At 42.2% G+C, this 14485-nt stretch overlaps 1 protein-coding gene across 2 annotated transcripts in view; it reads left to right on the forward strand.

The window, feature by feature from the left end:
- Positions 1-14485, forward strand: part of PREX1 (phosphatidylinositol-3,4,5-trisphosphate dependent Rac exchange factor 1) — a 287903-nt gene that overhangs the window by 234718 nt on the left and 38700 nt on the right. For both annotated transcript variants that reach the window (XM_070744658.1, XM_070744659.1), the window contains exons 23-26: positions 5361-5522; positions 6663-6873; positions 8652-8928; positions 11597-11800. In XM_070744658.1, coding sequence (XP_070600759.1) covers positions 5361-5522; positions 6663-6873; positions 8652-8928; positions 11597-11800 — 854 coding nt within the window. The remainder of the gene's footprint in view (positions 1-5360; positions 5523-6662; positions 6874-8651; positions 8929-11596; positions 11801-14485) is intronic.

Raw genomic sequence — 14485 nt, forward strand, 5'->3', positions numbered from 1 at the left:
GAAGAAGAGATATAGGAATAGAAGAAAGGTATAGGAGATATAGGAGAGCAATAGGACAGGGGACGGAAGGCATTCTAGTGCACTTATACTCGCCCCTTACTGACCCCTTAGGAATCTGGATAGGTCAACTGTAGATAATCTAAGGGTAAAGTGTTTGGGGTTTGGGGATGACACTATGGATTCCGGTAATGAGTTCCACGCTTCGACAACTCGGTTACTGAAGTCATATTTTTTACAGTCAAGGTTGGAGCGGTTAATATTAAGTTTAAATCTGTTGTGTGCTCTTGTGTTGTTGTGGTTGAAGCTGAAGTAGTCGCCGACAGGCAGGACTTTGCAGCATATGATCTTGTGGGCAATACTTAGATCTTGTTTAAGGCGTCTTAGTTCTAAACTTTCTAGGCCCAGGATTGAAAGTCTAGTCTCCTAGGGTATTCTATTTCGAGTGGAGGAGTGAAGGGTTCTTCTGGTGAAGTATCTTTGGACATTTTCAAGGGTGTTAATGTCTGAGATGCGATATGGGTTCCAAACAGATGAGCTGTATTCGAGTATGGGTCTGGCAAAAGTTTTGTAAGCTCTGGTAAGTAGTGTGAGATTGCCAGAGCAGAAGCTACGTAGGATTAGGTTTACAACTCTTGAAGCCTTCTTGGCACTTAAGTCTTTTGTTATTAGTATCTAGCAAGTAATGTATGAAAGGAGGGATCATAGCAGCTAGCTAGACCAAAATTTGAGAAAAATTAATGGTTCTCTTGCTGAGCTTTGGAAGTCTTTGATTAAGACATATTCCCTGAACTTCTAGAAAAGGTTATAGAGTTGATACAGTAAAGTCTAGAATTTGTGGTATGTGGAATGTATGCCGTTAATTGTTATGTTGTGGAGGATTTTTTTTAAAAGCTAGCCATCAGTCTGTTGACTAATGAGATCAACATGCTTCAAGTTCGCCACCTGGCCGAGTAAATTCTTAGACAGTGGAAAATAGACTACCCACAATGACAAAAATTTAGTCAACTAGGTACCATTCTTCTGTAATTCCACTCTTTGGAAAGTAAATCCCATGAAGTTTTGTTCTAAATAAGCTTCTAGTAGATTGGTAGTTACATTGGCTACATTGTATTTTGCACAGACTCTCAAATTAAAACAGAAGAGTACCAAAAATCAAGACATAAGTTGGTTTTTCTTTTTAAAAAAGAAACCCTTTTAAAGAGTGAAGCATAGTAAATACCCTGTTTCCTCGAAAATAAGACGTACCCCGAAAGTAAGGCATGTCAGAGGTTTTGCAGAATTTGCTAATATAAAGCACCCCCCGAAAATAAGGCGTAGTCAAGTTTACATACGGTACGGTGGAAAAACATACGGTACCATTCAAAGCTGTTCATAGCGGTACCGTAATAATATGGGGTCCCCTGCTGGCCCCTTCCATCGCTTTGTACCATCCAGTACAGCAGGCACAGTCTGCTGCTGTCTCACCACCATTACAGTCTCCATTACAGTGTGTAGACTGTAGTTCCTCTGGTGGCCGGAAGCTGCAATAGCGGGAGTATACTGTTGTACCATATAAGTGCCGTCGTTTGTGTGTGGGGGTGCCATACTGACAGGTACCGTACCGTAATCAGTGTACGGTATGATACACTTTCTTTGGGGGTGTCAGCTTTTCTGCCTGTGAATTTGTCTTATTTGAGAAATATAAGGCACCCCCTGAAAATAAGACGTAGCACAACTTTTGGAGCAAAAATTAATATAAGACAGTGTCTTATTTTCAGGGAAACATGGTAGGAGAGGTTAAAAATTTAAGTATTTGCAATTAGTGCAATTTTAACAGAAATATTTGTAGAGTATTAAACGTATTTAGTAGTAACAAGTAGGTGCTCTCAGTGTGCATATCTCAAATGTTGTTACTCAGTTGGTATAGTGTTTTTTTCATTTTGTAACAATAACAGAGTTGGAAGGGACTTTGGTGGTCATCTAGTCCAATGATCTGCTCAAGCAGGAGACCTATGCTAGGGATTTGCACCGCCGAACTGCCAACATTTCTGATTGACAAGCTCATTGTCTTAGCCAATGAGTCACCTAGTTAGTACAAATGTGATGGGAAGCGATGCTTGCAGCAAAGTGTAATAAACCTTCTATATATTTATGGCCTAATTGCAAAAGCAACTAGTGACATATTTGTAGAGTATTTTTAGACTTTCCTTTTTCATAAAGGAGTTCTAGTGTTAATAAAGACTTCTAGAGAAATAGTCAGATATGGCTGAAAATAGCAGAAAAGGGAAATTGCTTTTCCTGTGATTACAGTTTCCATATAACACTTGTGATCATCAAGATGCAATCGGAACATTTAAAACTTCTGTTAAAAGTGACCCATCAGCAACAAGTCTGTTTACTCAATAACTTTCTGTTCTATTATTGTAACTCTCAAAATAGATCACGACAATTAAAACAATAAATATAAACCATTAAAGGTATGAGATTCACTTTAAAAGGTAGAAAAGTAAAAAGAAAACAAAAATCATTCAAGTGACATGCATACAGAGGCTTAAAAGATTTTGTTAACAGACATCTCACATGGGGTTGGATGGCATTACAGAGGAAACTCGCCTGCATGAAACTGCAAAAGGATTATCTCTCCAAGCAGATTGAACTTTTAATAAGATGAGACACAGCTTGTGTTTGTTTGTTTGTTTGCTTGTTTGTTTGCTAATTAATTAATTAATTAATTAATTAATTAATTTGATTTGATTTGATTTGATTTGTATGCCACCCCTCTCCGTAGACTCCGTAGACTGTTTGCTTGCTTGCTTGTTTATTTGTTTGTTTATTTGTTCATTTATTTATTAAATGTATCTGCCCATCTGTCTCACAGTTGCAACGACTCTGGATGGCTTATAAAATGATAATTTTTCTTTATTTTATTTATTTATTTGTTTTGTCAAGTACATATTGGAGGTATGTAAAGATATAATAATATTCATATACATGATACTAGTAGGAAGAAAAAATAAGGAGACATTAGATATAATAATATTCATATGCATGGTACCAGTAGAAAAAAATAAAAGAAATATAAGGACTGGGACGGAAGGCACGCTGGTGCACTTATGCATGCCCTTTACTGACCTCTTAGGAATTGGGAGAGGTCCATATAAAACAATCCTTTTTTTAAAAAGAGGCTAATAATAATAATAATAATAATAGTAGTAGTAGTAGTAATAATAATAATAATAATAATAATAATAATAATAATTGTAATAATAATGATAATGATAATGATAATAATATATTAGATTTGTATGCTGCCCCTCTCCGAGGACTCGGAGCAGTCACAACGATAATAAACAGTGTACAAATCCAATACATAAAAAACAATTTAAAACCCTTATCATTAAAATATTCATACAGCCCAACCAAACCATAAATAAACCATGATTGTTAGGGGGTATATCAATCATCCCCATGCCTGGTGACATAGGTGGGTTTTCAACAGCTTGCAAAAGGCAAGGAGGGTGGGGGTAGTTGTAATCTCTGGGGAGGGAGTTGATTCCAGAGGGCTTGGGCTGCCACAGAGAAGGCTCTTCCCCTGGGTCCCGCCAGATGGCATTGTTTAGTTGATGGGACCCAGAGGAGGCCAACTCTGTGGGACCTAGTCGGTCGCTGGGATTTGTGCGGCAGAAGACGGTCCCGAAGATATTCTGGTCCGATGCCATGTAGGGCCTTATAGGTCATGACCAACACTTTGAATTGTGACCGGAAACTGATCGGCAGCCAGTGCAAGCCGCGGAGTGTTGACAAGACATGGGAATCTCGGGGGATGCCCATGATTGCTCTCACAGCCGCATTCTGCACAATCTGAAGTTTCCGAACACTTTTCAATGGTAGCCCCATGTAGAGAGCGTTGCAGTAGTCGAACCTCGAGGTGATGAGGGCATGAGTGACTGTGAGCAGTGACTCTCTGTCCAAGTAGGGCCGCAACTGGTGCAACAGGAGAACCTGGGCAAATAAGCAAGAAGATAGATGACAGAGGGATTGGGGAGCTTCTCTCCACCCCATCAGCAGCCTAGGTTTGTCACCTCAACCTAGGCATTTTCCCATAGGCCAGGCAGTTGGGTCTGGCCTCACTTCCAGTAGCAGTGTGTTCCGAAGAATGGGGGCCACAGCCACACAAAACTTCTTTGGCAAATCGGATCAGAATATCTCTGGGACCGCCTTCTGCCGCACGAATCCCAGCGACCAGTTAGGTCCCACAGAATTGGCCTTCTCCGGGTCCCGTTGATTAAACAATATCATTTGGCGGGACCCAGGGGAAGAGCCTTCTCTATGGCAGCCCCGATCCTCTGGAACTAACTCCCCCCAGAGATCAGAATTGCCACCACCCTCCTCGCCTTTCGTAAGCTTCTTAAACCCACCTCTGTCGTCAGGCATGGGGGAATTGAGATATTCCCTTCCCCCTAGGCCTATAAAATTTATGCATGGTATGTTTGTGTGTATGTTCGGTTTTTAAAATAAGGGTCTTTTAATTATTTTAAATATTAGATTTGTTATATGTTGTTTCATTATTGTCGTTAGCTGCCCCGAGTCTACGGAGAGGGGCGGCATACAAATCTAATAAAAAAATAAACAAATCAAATCAATCAAATCAATCAAATCAATCAAATCAATCAAATCAATCAAATCAATCAAATCAATCAAATCAATCAAATCAATCAAATCAATCAAATCAATCAAATCAATCAAATCAATCAAATCAATCAAATCAATCAAATCAATCAAATCAATCAAATCAATCAAATCAATCAAATCAAATCAATCAAATCAAATCAATAAATCAAATCAATAAATCAAATCAAATCAAATCAAATCCAATCAATCCAATCAATCCAATCAATCCAACCAATACAATCAATACAATCAATACAATCAATCAATCTGAAGTAGGCCTCTTCCAGGGACAAATAGGATGAGCCAATCCTATTAGAGCCTACTTCAGATATCCTGGACACATGCCATTTATTTTAGGAAAAATTGATTTTTGACAAACAACCATATTACAGGGTACCTAGTTTCGGAACAATGCATTCTGCTGAAGTGTGTACTCCAGTAGAAATATTAGCCCAAGCATTTAAAAAATAACAACAACAACAACAACAACAAAACAACAACAACAACAACAATAATTTATTAGATTTGTATGCCGCCCCTCTCCGGGGACTCGGAGCGGCTCATTGGTTCAAAGGATGAAGGAACTATATTTACTTGATATACTTTCTTTAGAATGATGTCATTTTGTTGACATTCCAGTGCTATATGTCCTTAGCAACCTGTGTCACAATAACTCAACTGAGGAAATCTACATATTTTTCCTGCTTTAGATTTTGGAGGCTTTTGCAACAGACGACAGCAACTTTGTGAAGAATTGCAGGAAGCTCATGTCCCTCAGCAATCCAGTGGTCACCATGCCACAATATGAGTTCCGGCAGATTTGTGACACAAAGCTAGAAAGCATCAGCAGAAGAATTGAGAGTTATCAAGAGGTAGGATAATAATAACACACAGTGATGACTTCAACTAGTATGCTTTCAGGACCTTAACAGCAAGGTTTATGAGGGTAGGTGACACATTCAATTACATATTATCAATGGGTTTATTGATTTTGCTCAGCAGGCAAATTCATAGTAGCATCTCATTATAGCAGTGGTCCCCAACGTTTTTTCCACCAGGGACCAGTTTCAGCAAGACAATTTTTCTATGGCCCAGTGGGGGCGGAAAGGGGCGTGGTTGGGGGCGGGATTAAGCATGGGGGTGCTGGTCCTCCCCACCCCTCTTTCCCGCCATCGTCCTGTGGCCGGCAGAACCTGCCTCCCAAGCCCTCTTGCCCAGCGGGAGCTAAGCGCTGGAGAGAGGGGGTCAGGCTGGCCCTCCTGCCTCCCCCCAGCCAAAAACGCAAAAGCGCCCCGCGGCAGAAGCCAAAAGAGGCTTGAGCCTCTCGGTCCTTCCCGCCCCTCTGTCCCATCCATCGTCCTGTGGCCGGCAGAACCTGCCTCCCAAGGCCTCTTGCCCGGCGGGAGGCGAAGCGCTGGAGGGAGGGGGTGGCGGCATGAGGGCCGGCAGCTGCTGACTCCACGGACCGGTGCAACATGCCCCGCGGCCCGGTACTGGTCCGCGGCCCGGTGGTTGGGGACCCGTGCATTATAGAACACCCACATTCATATATTGAGCAGCTTTTGCATATACTTATAAAATTACAAAATTGAATTTCCTATTAATTAGATATCTTTAATCCCTAGCTGCTTTCTCCATCCAATAGGTGATTATTGATATTTAACTGTGTTTTTAAAATATTGCAGTTACACATCTAAATCTTTCTTTCTTTTAAGTAATCCTCGCAATAACATTGATTTGCAGATCAATTTTATGTCACAGCTGTTTTTATTCATATTCATATTCTCCCCCATTTTATGGGTATTGTTACATATGCAACATAGATTTATGTAGTTCTCGTGACCATATTTTTCCCTCTTTGGATCTTTCTAATTATTGAAAGCTGCCCACAGAACATAATTACTCTGGTGGGTGAAGTGATTATAGGAGAAAAGAAGATCTCAGGTACATGCCATTTTATGAATTAATGTGCTCGTAATAATGGTCTAAAACCTCTTTTTTTCTTGCTCTAGTTTGCAGATGAGTTGAAAACGAAAGTGAGCCCATCCTTCAAACGAGCCACAACAGGGATTCACCCCTTGTGCAGCATGGATTTCTGCCCTACCAATTGCCACATTAACCTCATGGAAGTGTCATACCCCAAAAACACTACCTCAACGGGAAGATCATTCAGCATTCGCATTGGGCGGAAACCTTCTATTATTGGCCTTGATCCAGAACAAGGTGTTTAATAATAAGACCTGTAGTACCTTATCTTCCCCTAGATTGAAGTGATTGACTTAAGATTGCATTAAAAATAGTTCTGCTAAAATGTCAGAGAGGCTTTGAAGTTTACATCAGAATATTTGCCTGCCTGCCTGCCTGCCTGCCTGTCTCTATTTATCTATCTATCTATCTATCTATCTATCTATCTATCTATCTATCTATCTATCTATCTATCTATCTATCTATCTATTTGCTGCCCTTCTCCTCGCAGACTCAGAGCGGCTTACAAAAATAAAATATAGCCAAAGATAAAAATAGTACAATACAGTTAAAAAGTTAAGAGAATAAGAGTCAAGGAAGGAAGGAAGGAAGCAAAATGAGAAATAGGGAGGGAAGGAAGGAAGGAAAGGAAAGAAAAGGAAAGAAGGAAGGAAGGAAAAGCAGAGGTGGGAGGGAAGAAGGAAGGAAAGAAAAGCAGGAGGGAAGGAAGGATGGAAGGAAGGAAGGAAAGGAAAGAAGGAAGGAAGGAAAAATAGAGGTGGGATGGAAGAAGGAAGGAAAGAAAAGCAGGAGGGAAGGAAGGAAGGAAGGAAAGGAAAGAAGGAAGGAAGGAAGGAAAAGCAAGAGGGAAGGAAGGAAGGATGGATGGAAGGAAGGAAGGAAGGAAGGAAAAAGATTAGGGAAGGAGGAATAAAGGAAAGGAAAGAAAGAAGGGAAGGAAAAGTAGAGGTGGGATGGAAGAAGGAAGGAAAGAAAAGCAGGAGGGAAGGAAGGAAGGATGGAAGGAAGGAAGGAAGGAAAGGAAAGAAGGAAGGAAGGAAGGAAGGAAGGAAAGAAAAGCAAGAGGGAAGGATGGAAGGATGGATGGAAGGAAGGAAGGAAAAAGATTAGGGAAGGAGGAATAAAGGAAAGGAAAGAAAGAAGGGAAGGAATATATGAAGTCCATAGGCATTCCAGAAACAGTCCATGGAGAGGGAAGGGACATAGTTAATACCTACATATCACAATAGCTAGAATGGAACAGATTTTCTCTGTTTTTATTTAGAAGGAATTATTTTCTTATTAAAAGATATTGAATGACTAAAGAGATCCATAATTGTGCATATCTCTTATGACCACCAGGCTTGGAATTTGTAAGCAGACAATTAAATAAAATTAATCTTAATTACTGTTTTCTAATGCATTTTTTTGAGAAATATCCTGATGATGCAAAAGCTACTGAAATACCGGCACCAGGGAAGGGAAGTTGATTGGTTTAATTAACTTTTAAGGGAACTCTGATAAGCTTCCAAATCTCTATTAGCTTTGTTTTAGTTTCAACTACGTACATATTACATATAAAATTCTGATGGTCTTGATGAATTTAAAATAATTTCCTTCCTGAGTCTTCAGAGGTTCTTCAATGAAAAAATACAACAGGACTCTATTACTTGTATTTCTAAATTATGTCCAATATTGTTATTTGCCTTTATTATTTCACAATTGGTTTGACATAAATTATATAGAGAGCTGCTGTGCACCAGACAATCATTTGACTCAGATTAGCAATAGACTTTTAGTATTTTAGGGATGCTTTCAGATTTTTTTGCATGCAAAACCTTTTCCATGTTTTCATCAATTGCATTTATTGCATTTTATTGTGTATTAAAAATAATCAGTTTAATAATAAGGCACTGTTGCTCAGCAGATTTGGGGGTAAAAACAATAACAGTTTACTTAGTATATTAAAATAACTCAGATGCTCATCTTTAAAAAAACAGTGGTTTAAGCTTGAACAGTTTTTTAATGTTTAACAGGAACCTTAAATCCCGTCTCATACACTCAGCATTGCATCACGACTATGGCTGCACCATCATGGAGGTGTTTGACTCCAGAAAATGAAGATCTTAACCCACATGGACAGTATGATGGCTACTATGGGCAAGAGAATGGAGGAACCACTCAGGAAGATAGAGGTCTTGCTTTTCTGTTGAAGCAAGAAGATCGGGAGATACAGGACTCCTACTTACAGCTCTTCAACAAGCTAGATGTAGCAGTTAAGGAAATGAGACAATATGTCCTTCAAATACATAAGTAAGTTCGTTAGTGGAGTACAGTTTTTGTTTGTTTGTTTGTTTGTTTTTATAGGGGTACAGGTAGTTCTCATTTTCCATTGCTAACAAAGCAACAGTTAAATTTTACAACCTTTTTTTACCCTGTTTGTTAAGAGAATCACTGCAATTATTAAGGGAATCCAGTGATGGGCTCCTATGGATTATTATTATTATTATTATTATTATTATTATTATTATTATTATTTATTAGATTTGTAAGCTGCCCCTCTCCGAAGATTCAGGGTGGCTCACAACAGCAATAGCAACAAGATAACAGTGAAACAAATCTAATATTACAAAACATATCTAAAACCCCAGCAATTTAAAACCATACAACACATACATACCAAACATAAAATATAAAAGCCTGGGGGAGGATGTCTCAGTTCCCCCATGCCTGGCGATAAAGGTGAGTCTTGAGTAATTCGCGAAAGATATGGTCAGGTACGCAGAACTGGTAGAACAATGTTGAATTTTTTTTCTTTTTTTCCCTTCTGGGCTCTAGGTATGTTTTTCCTGTCAAAGTAAATGAGGTTAAATGTATATAATTTTAAAAGAGCTGTGTGTGTGTGTGTGTGTGTGTGTGTGTGTGTGTACATACACATACAGTTTATATAGTAGATAATGCATATTTTTGTGTGCCTGTGTGTAATATGTATGTACACATATGGCATATATACATAGAATTAAATAATGTATTTTGGATGTTCAGTAATAGTAAATAGATAGGGAAATTGTATCTCTTTGAGGCAAGGAGAGGCCAGGCACCTTAACCCTAACCTTTGACATGAGTGACATCAAGTTGGCCACCTTTAAGCCAGTCACATGATCTTTAATCCACTCCTGGTCATATGACCATCAAGCCACTCCCACCTGGTCACATGTTTGGCAAGCCACACTCACAAAATAAGCCACGCCCACAGCGTGGCAGTAAAAATTTTTGCAGCCCTTCACTGAGTGAATCATATTATTGTTGAGCGAATCATACTTTTCCCCCTTTGACTTTGCTTGTCAGAAGATTGCGGGAAGGTTGGTGGATGTCAATCAGTTCAAATCTCACCAGGCTCAAGGTTGACTCAGCCTTCCATCCTTCCGAGGTGGGTAAAATGAGGACTCAGATTGTTGGGGGCAAAATGCTGACTCTATAAACTGCTTAGAGAGGGCTATAAAGCACTGTGAAGCGGTATATAAGTCTAAGTGCTATTGCTAATTTAACCAATGCAATTATTCACTTAACAACTGTAGCAAGAAAAGTCATAAAATGGGGCAAACTCACTTAAGAAATGTTTCACTTTGGAACATAAATTTTGGACTGTAATTCAAGGACTACCTGTGTTTTCACATGGCTTTTCCTCCCCCCCCTTAATTCTTTTATTAAAATGCTTCATTTAATGAACTTCAGGTGTATCATTTGTCCTACCTCCAAAGCAGCATTTTCTCCAGGATCAGTTGTACAATCTTTCTTCCATAGCACTTTCTCAATATATTTCAAGGTGATCAGTTTAGATTATAATTGAGTTATAATTCATAAAGGTTTTCAAAGGTTCAGCGCACATACTTATAGGTTGCCTCCTTGCGAGGTTGTAGCACGGTATCTAAAAGCTACCCAAAATGCTGACCACAACAGTTAAAACATAATCTATTAAACACTAGGACGAATAAGGTTGCAACCTTCATAGTTAAAAAGAATAAATGAAGAGTTGATTATCCTCACGAGGGTCATATCAGAAATATCATCATGCGTTCACTAAGTCCTAGTTTCAGTCAGCACTTTATAATGAAGATGCTCTGTTTTTTTTTTTTTAAAGTGAACTCATGGGACTTTACAAAACTCCATTTTATATGAGCCTTTGTAGTTTAGCAAAATAACTGGGTCCCTCCAGGACACCCCTCACAGTCACTCATGCCCTCATCACCTCGAGGCTCGACTACTGTAACGCTCTCTACATGGGGCTACCTTTGAAAAGTGTTCGGAAACTTCAGATCGTGCAGAATGCAGCTGCGAGAGCAATTATGGGCTTCTCTAAGTATGCCCATATTACTCCAACACTCCGCAGTCTGCATTGGTTGCCGATCAGTTTCCGGTCACAATTCAAAGTGTTGGTTATGACCTATAAAGCCCTTCATGGCACCGGACCAGAATACCTTCGGGACCGCCTTCTGCCGCACGAATCCCAGCGACCGGTTCAGTCCCACAGAGTTGGCCTTCTCCGGGTCCTGTCGACTAAACAATGTCGTCTGGCGGGACCCAGGGGAAGAGCCTTCTCTGTGGTGGCTCCAACCCTCTGGAACCAGCTCCCCCCTGAGATTAGGATTGCCCCCACCCTCCTTGCCTTTCGCAAACTGCTTAAAACCCACCTCTGCCGTCAGGCATGGGGGAACTGAATCATCTCCCCCTTGCCCATGTTGTTTTGGTGTTAGATTGATTGTGTGCTTGTTTTTTAATATTGTGGGGTTGTTTTTTATGATTTTTTTAGCTTAAAATTGTAATTGGATTGGTGGGTATTGGATTTGTTATTATGTATTGTTTTTACCATTGTTGTGAGCCGACCCGAGTTTGCGGAGAAGGCCGGCATATAAATCCAATAAATCTAATCTAATCTACATAGTTTTTACTTTTCTTAACATAACATTTTCTATTTTTGCAGGCTTTTGTCAACTATCACAGAGCCAACAGCAGAAGAATTATGTGAGCCTCCCTCCACAGAGGAGATATCCTCCACTTCTTTGGTTGCAGATGAAAGTGACATTGACAAAGCGGAGCATGGCATGAAGAAGGTGTGCTTCAAAGTATCTGAAGAAGACCAGGAAGACTCTGGGCACGATACAATAAGTTTCAGAGATTCCTACAGGTAAGTCCTGTGAAACCATTTTCTTGGAAGGAAGTCAGATGATAGATAGAAGAAAATGAAGGGCAGCTAAGAAAGCTTGAAACTTCTGACAACTACCCTGTTTCCCCCGAAATAAGACGTCCTCTGATAATAAGCCCAATTGGGCTTTAGAGTGCATGGCAGTAAGGACAAGCACTTATTTCAGGGTTTAAAAAAATATGAGACAGGGTCTTATTTTCAGGGAAACATGGTATATTCACCCATGGTTTTCATTATGACTTTGGAAGCAATGAAAATGCATTATGAATTTTGTGTGTATGTAGCCACAAAATTGCTTAAAAGTACATATTTGTGGGTTTTGTTAGAAAATGCCCTGTATGAGTGGTACAGAACGTCCCCTTGCCCTCTGTTATGTCTCTTATTGTCAGGAGAAATGAATACATACATACATACATACATACATACATACATACATACATACATACATGAACACAAAGGAATACCTCATCTATATTCTATAAGCCAGTTGTTGTCAATCTTTCTGATTCTGTGGACTGGTGATGGCGGTGGAGGGAAAGGAGATGGTTTTATGCACACGCCCGTCACTTACACAAATTCTGTTTGTGTAAAAAAGACTACCTTTGAGTAGTGGGCCAGGGGTTGAGGACTCCGCTTATAAGCAAAAGAAGACAAGAATGAAGTTTAGGGTTCACTATTCTTTAAATTTATCAAATACAGTGGTACCTCAAGATACGAACTTAATTGGTGCCGGGAGGAGGTTCGTAAGGTGAAAAGTTCGTAAGACGAAACATTGTTTCCCATAGGAATCAATGGAAAAGCAATTAATGCATGCAAGCCCAAAACTCAGAAACCCGGAAGCCGGCCGCCACCACCAAAGGAGGCTTGAGCCTCCCTTTGCCCCACGCTGCTTCGCCCTGCCTGTTGTCCTGGGTGAAGTGCTGGGGGGAGGGAGTGAGGAAGGTCCTCCTGCTCCCCCCCCCAGCCAAAAACACAAAGATGGTCTGCCGCCGCCCGCTTGAGCCAGGATGACAGGCAGGGCGGAGCAGCGTGGAGCAAAGGGAGGCTGAAACCGCCGGCGGCTTCAGCTTCCCATTGCTCCGCGGGAGCGGCAGACCGCCTTTGTATTTTTGGCTGGGGGGGGAAGCAGGAGGTGCAGGATCGGGGCGGCGGCGGGCGCGCCGCGAGGTTGCAGGTCAGCATCCTGGGCGGCTGGGCAGCGGGCGAGGAGGCGCGGCCGAGCGGACCTGGCTCTGGCTAGACCTCCAGCGAGGATGGGGCGGGCAGTGGGCGCGGTGGCAGTGGTAGCGGCGAGGGTGCGTCCGATTCGGGGCTGGCGGCCCCCGACGCAGTGGGGAACATCGGCACGGGAGGCAGGAGACGAACGGGCGACTGGAGCAGCAGCGCGGCTTCTTTTTGCCTGGGAGGGAAGGTGAAATGCCGGCGGCTCTAGCAGCTGCTACGAGCGGCATTTCACTTTCCCTCCCTTGCAAAAAGGCCGGCATTCTGGGATGATGGGGCCGGACTTCCCAGTTTAGTTTAGTTTAGTTTAATCAGATTTGTATGCCGCCCCTCTCCGCAGACTCGGGGCGGCTCACAGCAACAGCAATACAAGACAAATCCAATATTAAATTAATTTTAAGAACACCACAAGTTAAAAACCAATCATACACACTAGCATACCATACAAAAATTTTATAAGCCTAGGGGGAAGGAACATGTCAATTCCCCCATGCCTGACGACAGAGGTGGGTTTTAAGGAGCTTACGAAAGGCTAGGAGGGTGGGGGCAACTCTGATATCTGGGGGGAGTTGATTCCAAAGGGTCGGGGCCGCCACAGAGAAGGCTCTTCCCCTGGGTCCCGCCAAACGACATTGTTTAGTTGACGGGACCCGGAGAAGGCCAACTCTGTGGGACCTAACTGGTCGCTGGGATTCGTGCGGCAGAAGGCGGTCCCGGAGATATTCTGGTCCGGTGCCATGAAGGGCTTTATAGGTCATAACCAACACTTTGAATTGTGACCGGAAACTGATCGGCAACCAATGCAGACTGCGGAGTGTTGGTGTGACATGGGCAAATTTAGGAAAGCCCATGATAGCTCTCGCAGCTGCATTCTGCACGATCTGAAGTTTCCGAACACTTTTCAAAGGTAGCCCCATGTAGAGAGCATTACAGTAGTCGAGCCTCGAGGTGATGAGGGCATGAGTGACTGTGAGCAGTGACTCCCGGTCCAAATAGGGCAGGCGGAAGGCGTGCCCCTCTCCGCGGCTTCTTTTTGCCTGGGAGGGAAGGTGAAATGCCGGCGGCTCTAGCAGCTGCTACGAGCGGCATTTCACTTTCCCTCCCTTGCAAAAAGGCCGGCATTCTGGGAAGATGGGGCCGGACTTCCCAGGCGGAAGGCGTGCCCTTCTCCCCGGCATCTTTTTGCCTGGGAGGGAAGGTGAAATGCCGCTCGTAGCAGCTGCTAGAGCCGCCGGCATTTCACTTTCCCTCCCAGGCAAAAAGGCCCGCATTCTGGGATGATGGGGCCGGACTTCCCAGGCGGAAGGCGTGCCCCTTTCCACGGCTTCTTTTTGCCTGGGAGGGAAGGTGAAATGCCGGCGGCTCTAGCAGCTGCTACGAAAGGCATTTCACAGCCGGGCTGGGGGGCTTCCCAGCAACCTCCAGAACCCCGAACTTTTGCCGAAC

This window comes from Erythrolamprus reginae, chromosome 3, assembly GCF_031021105.1.
Source record: "Erythrolamprus reginae isolate rEryReg1 chromosome 3, rEryReg1.hap1, whole genome shotgun sequence".
Classification (NCBI taxonomy): Eukaryota; Metazoa; Chordata; class Lepidosauria; order Squamata; family Dipsadidae; genus Erythrolamprus; species Erythrolamprus reginae.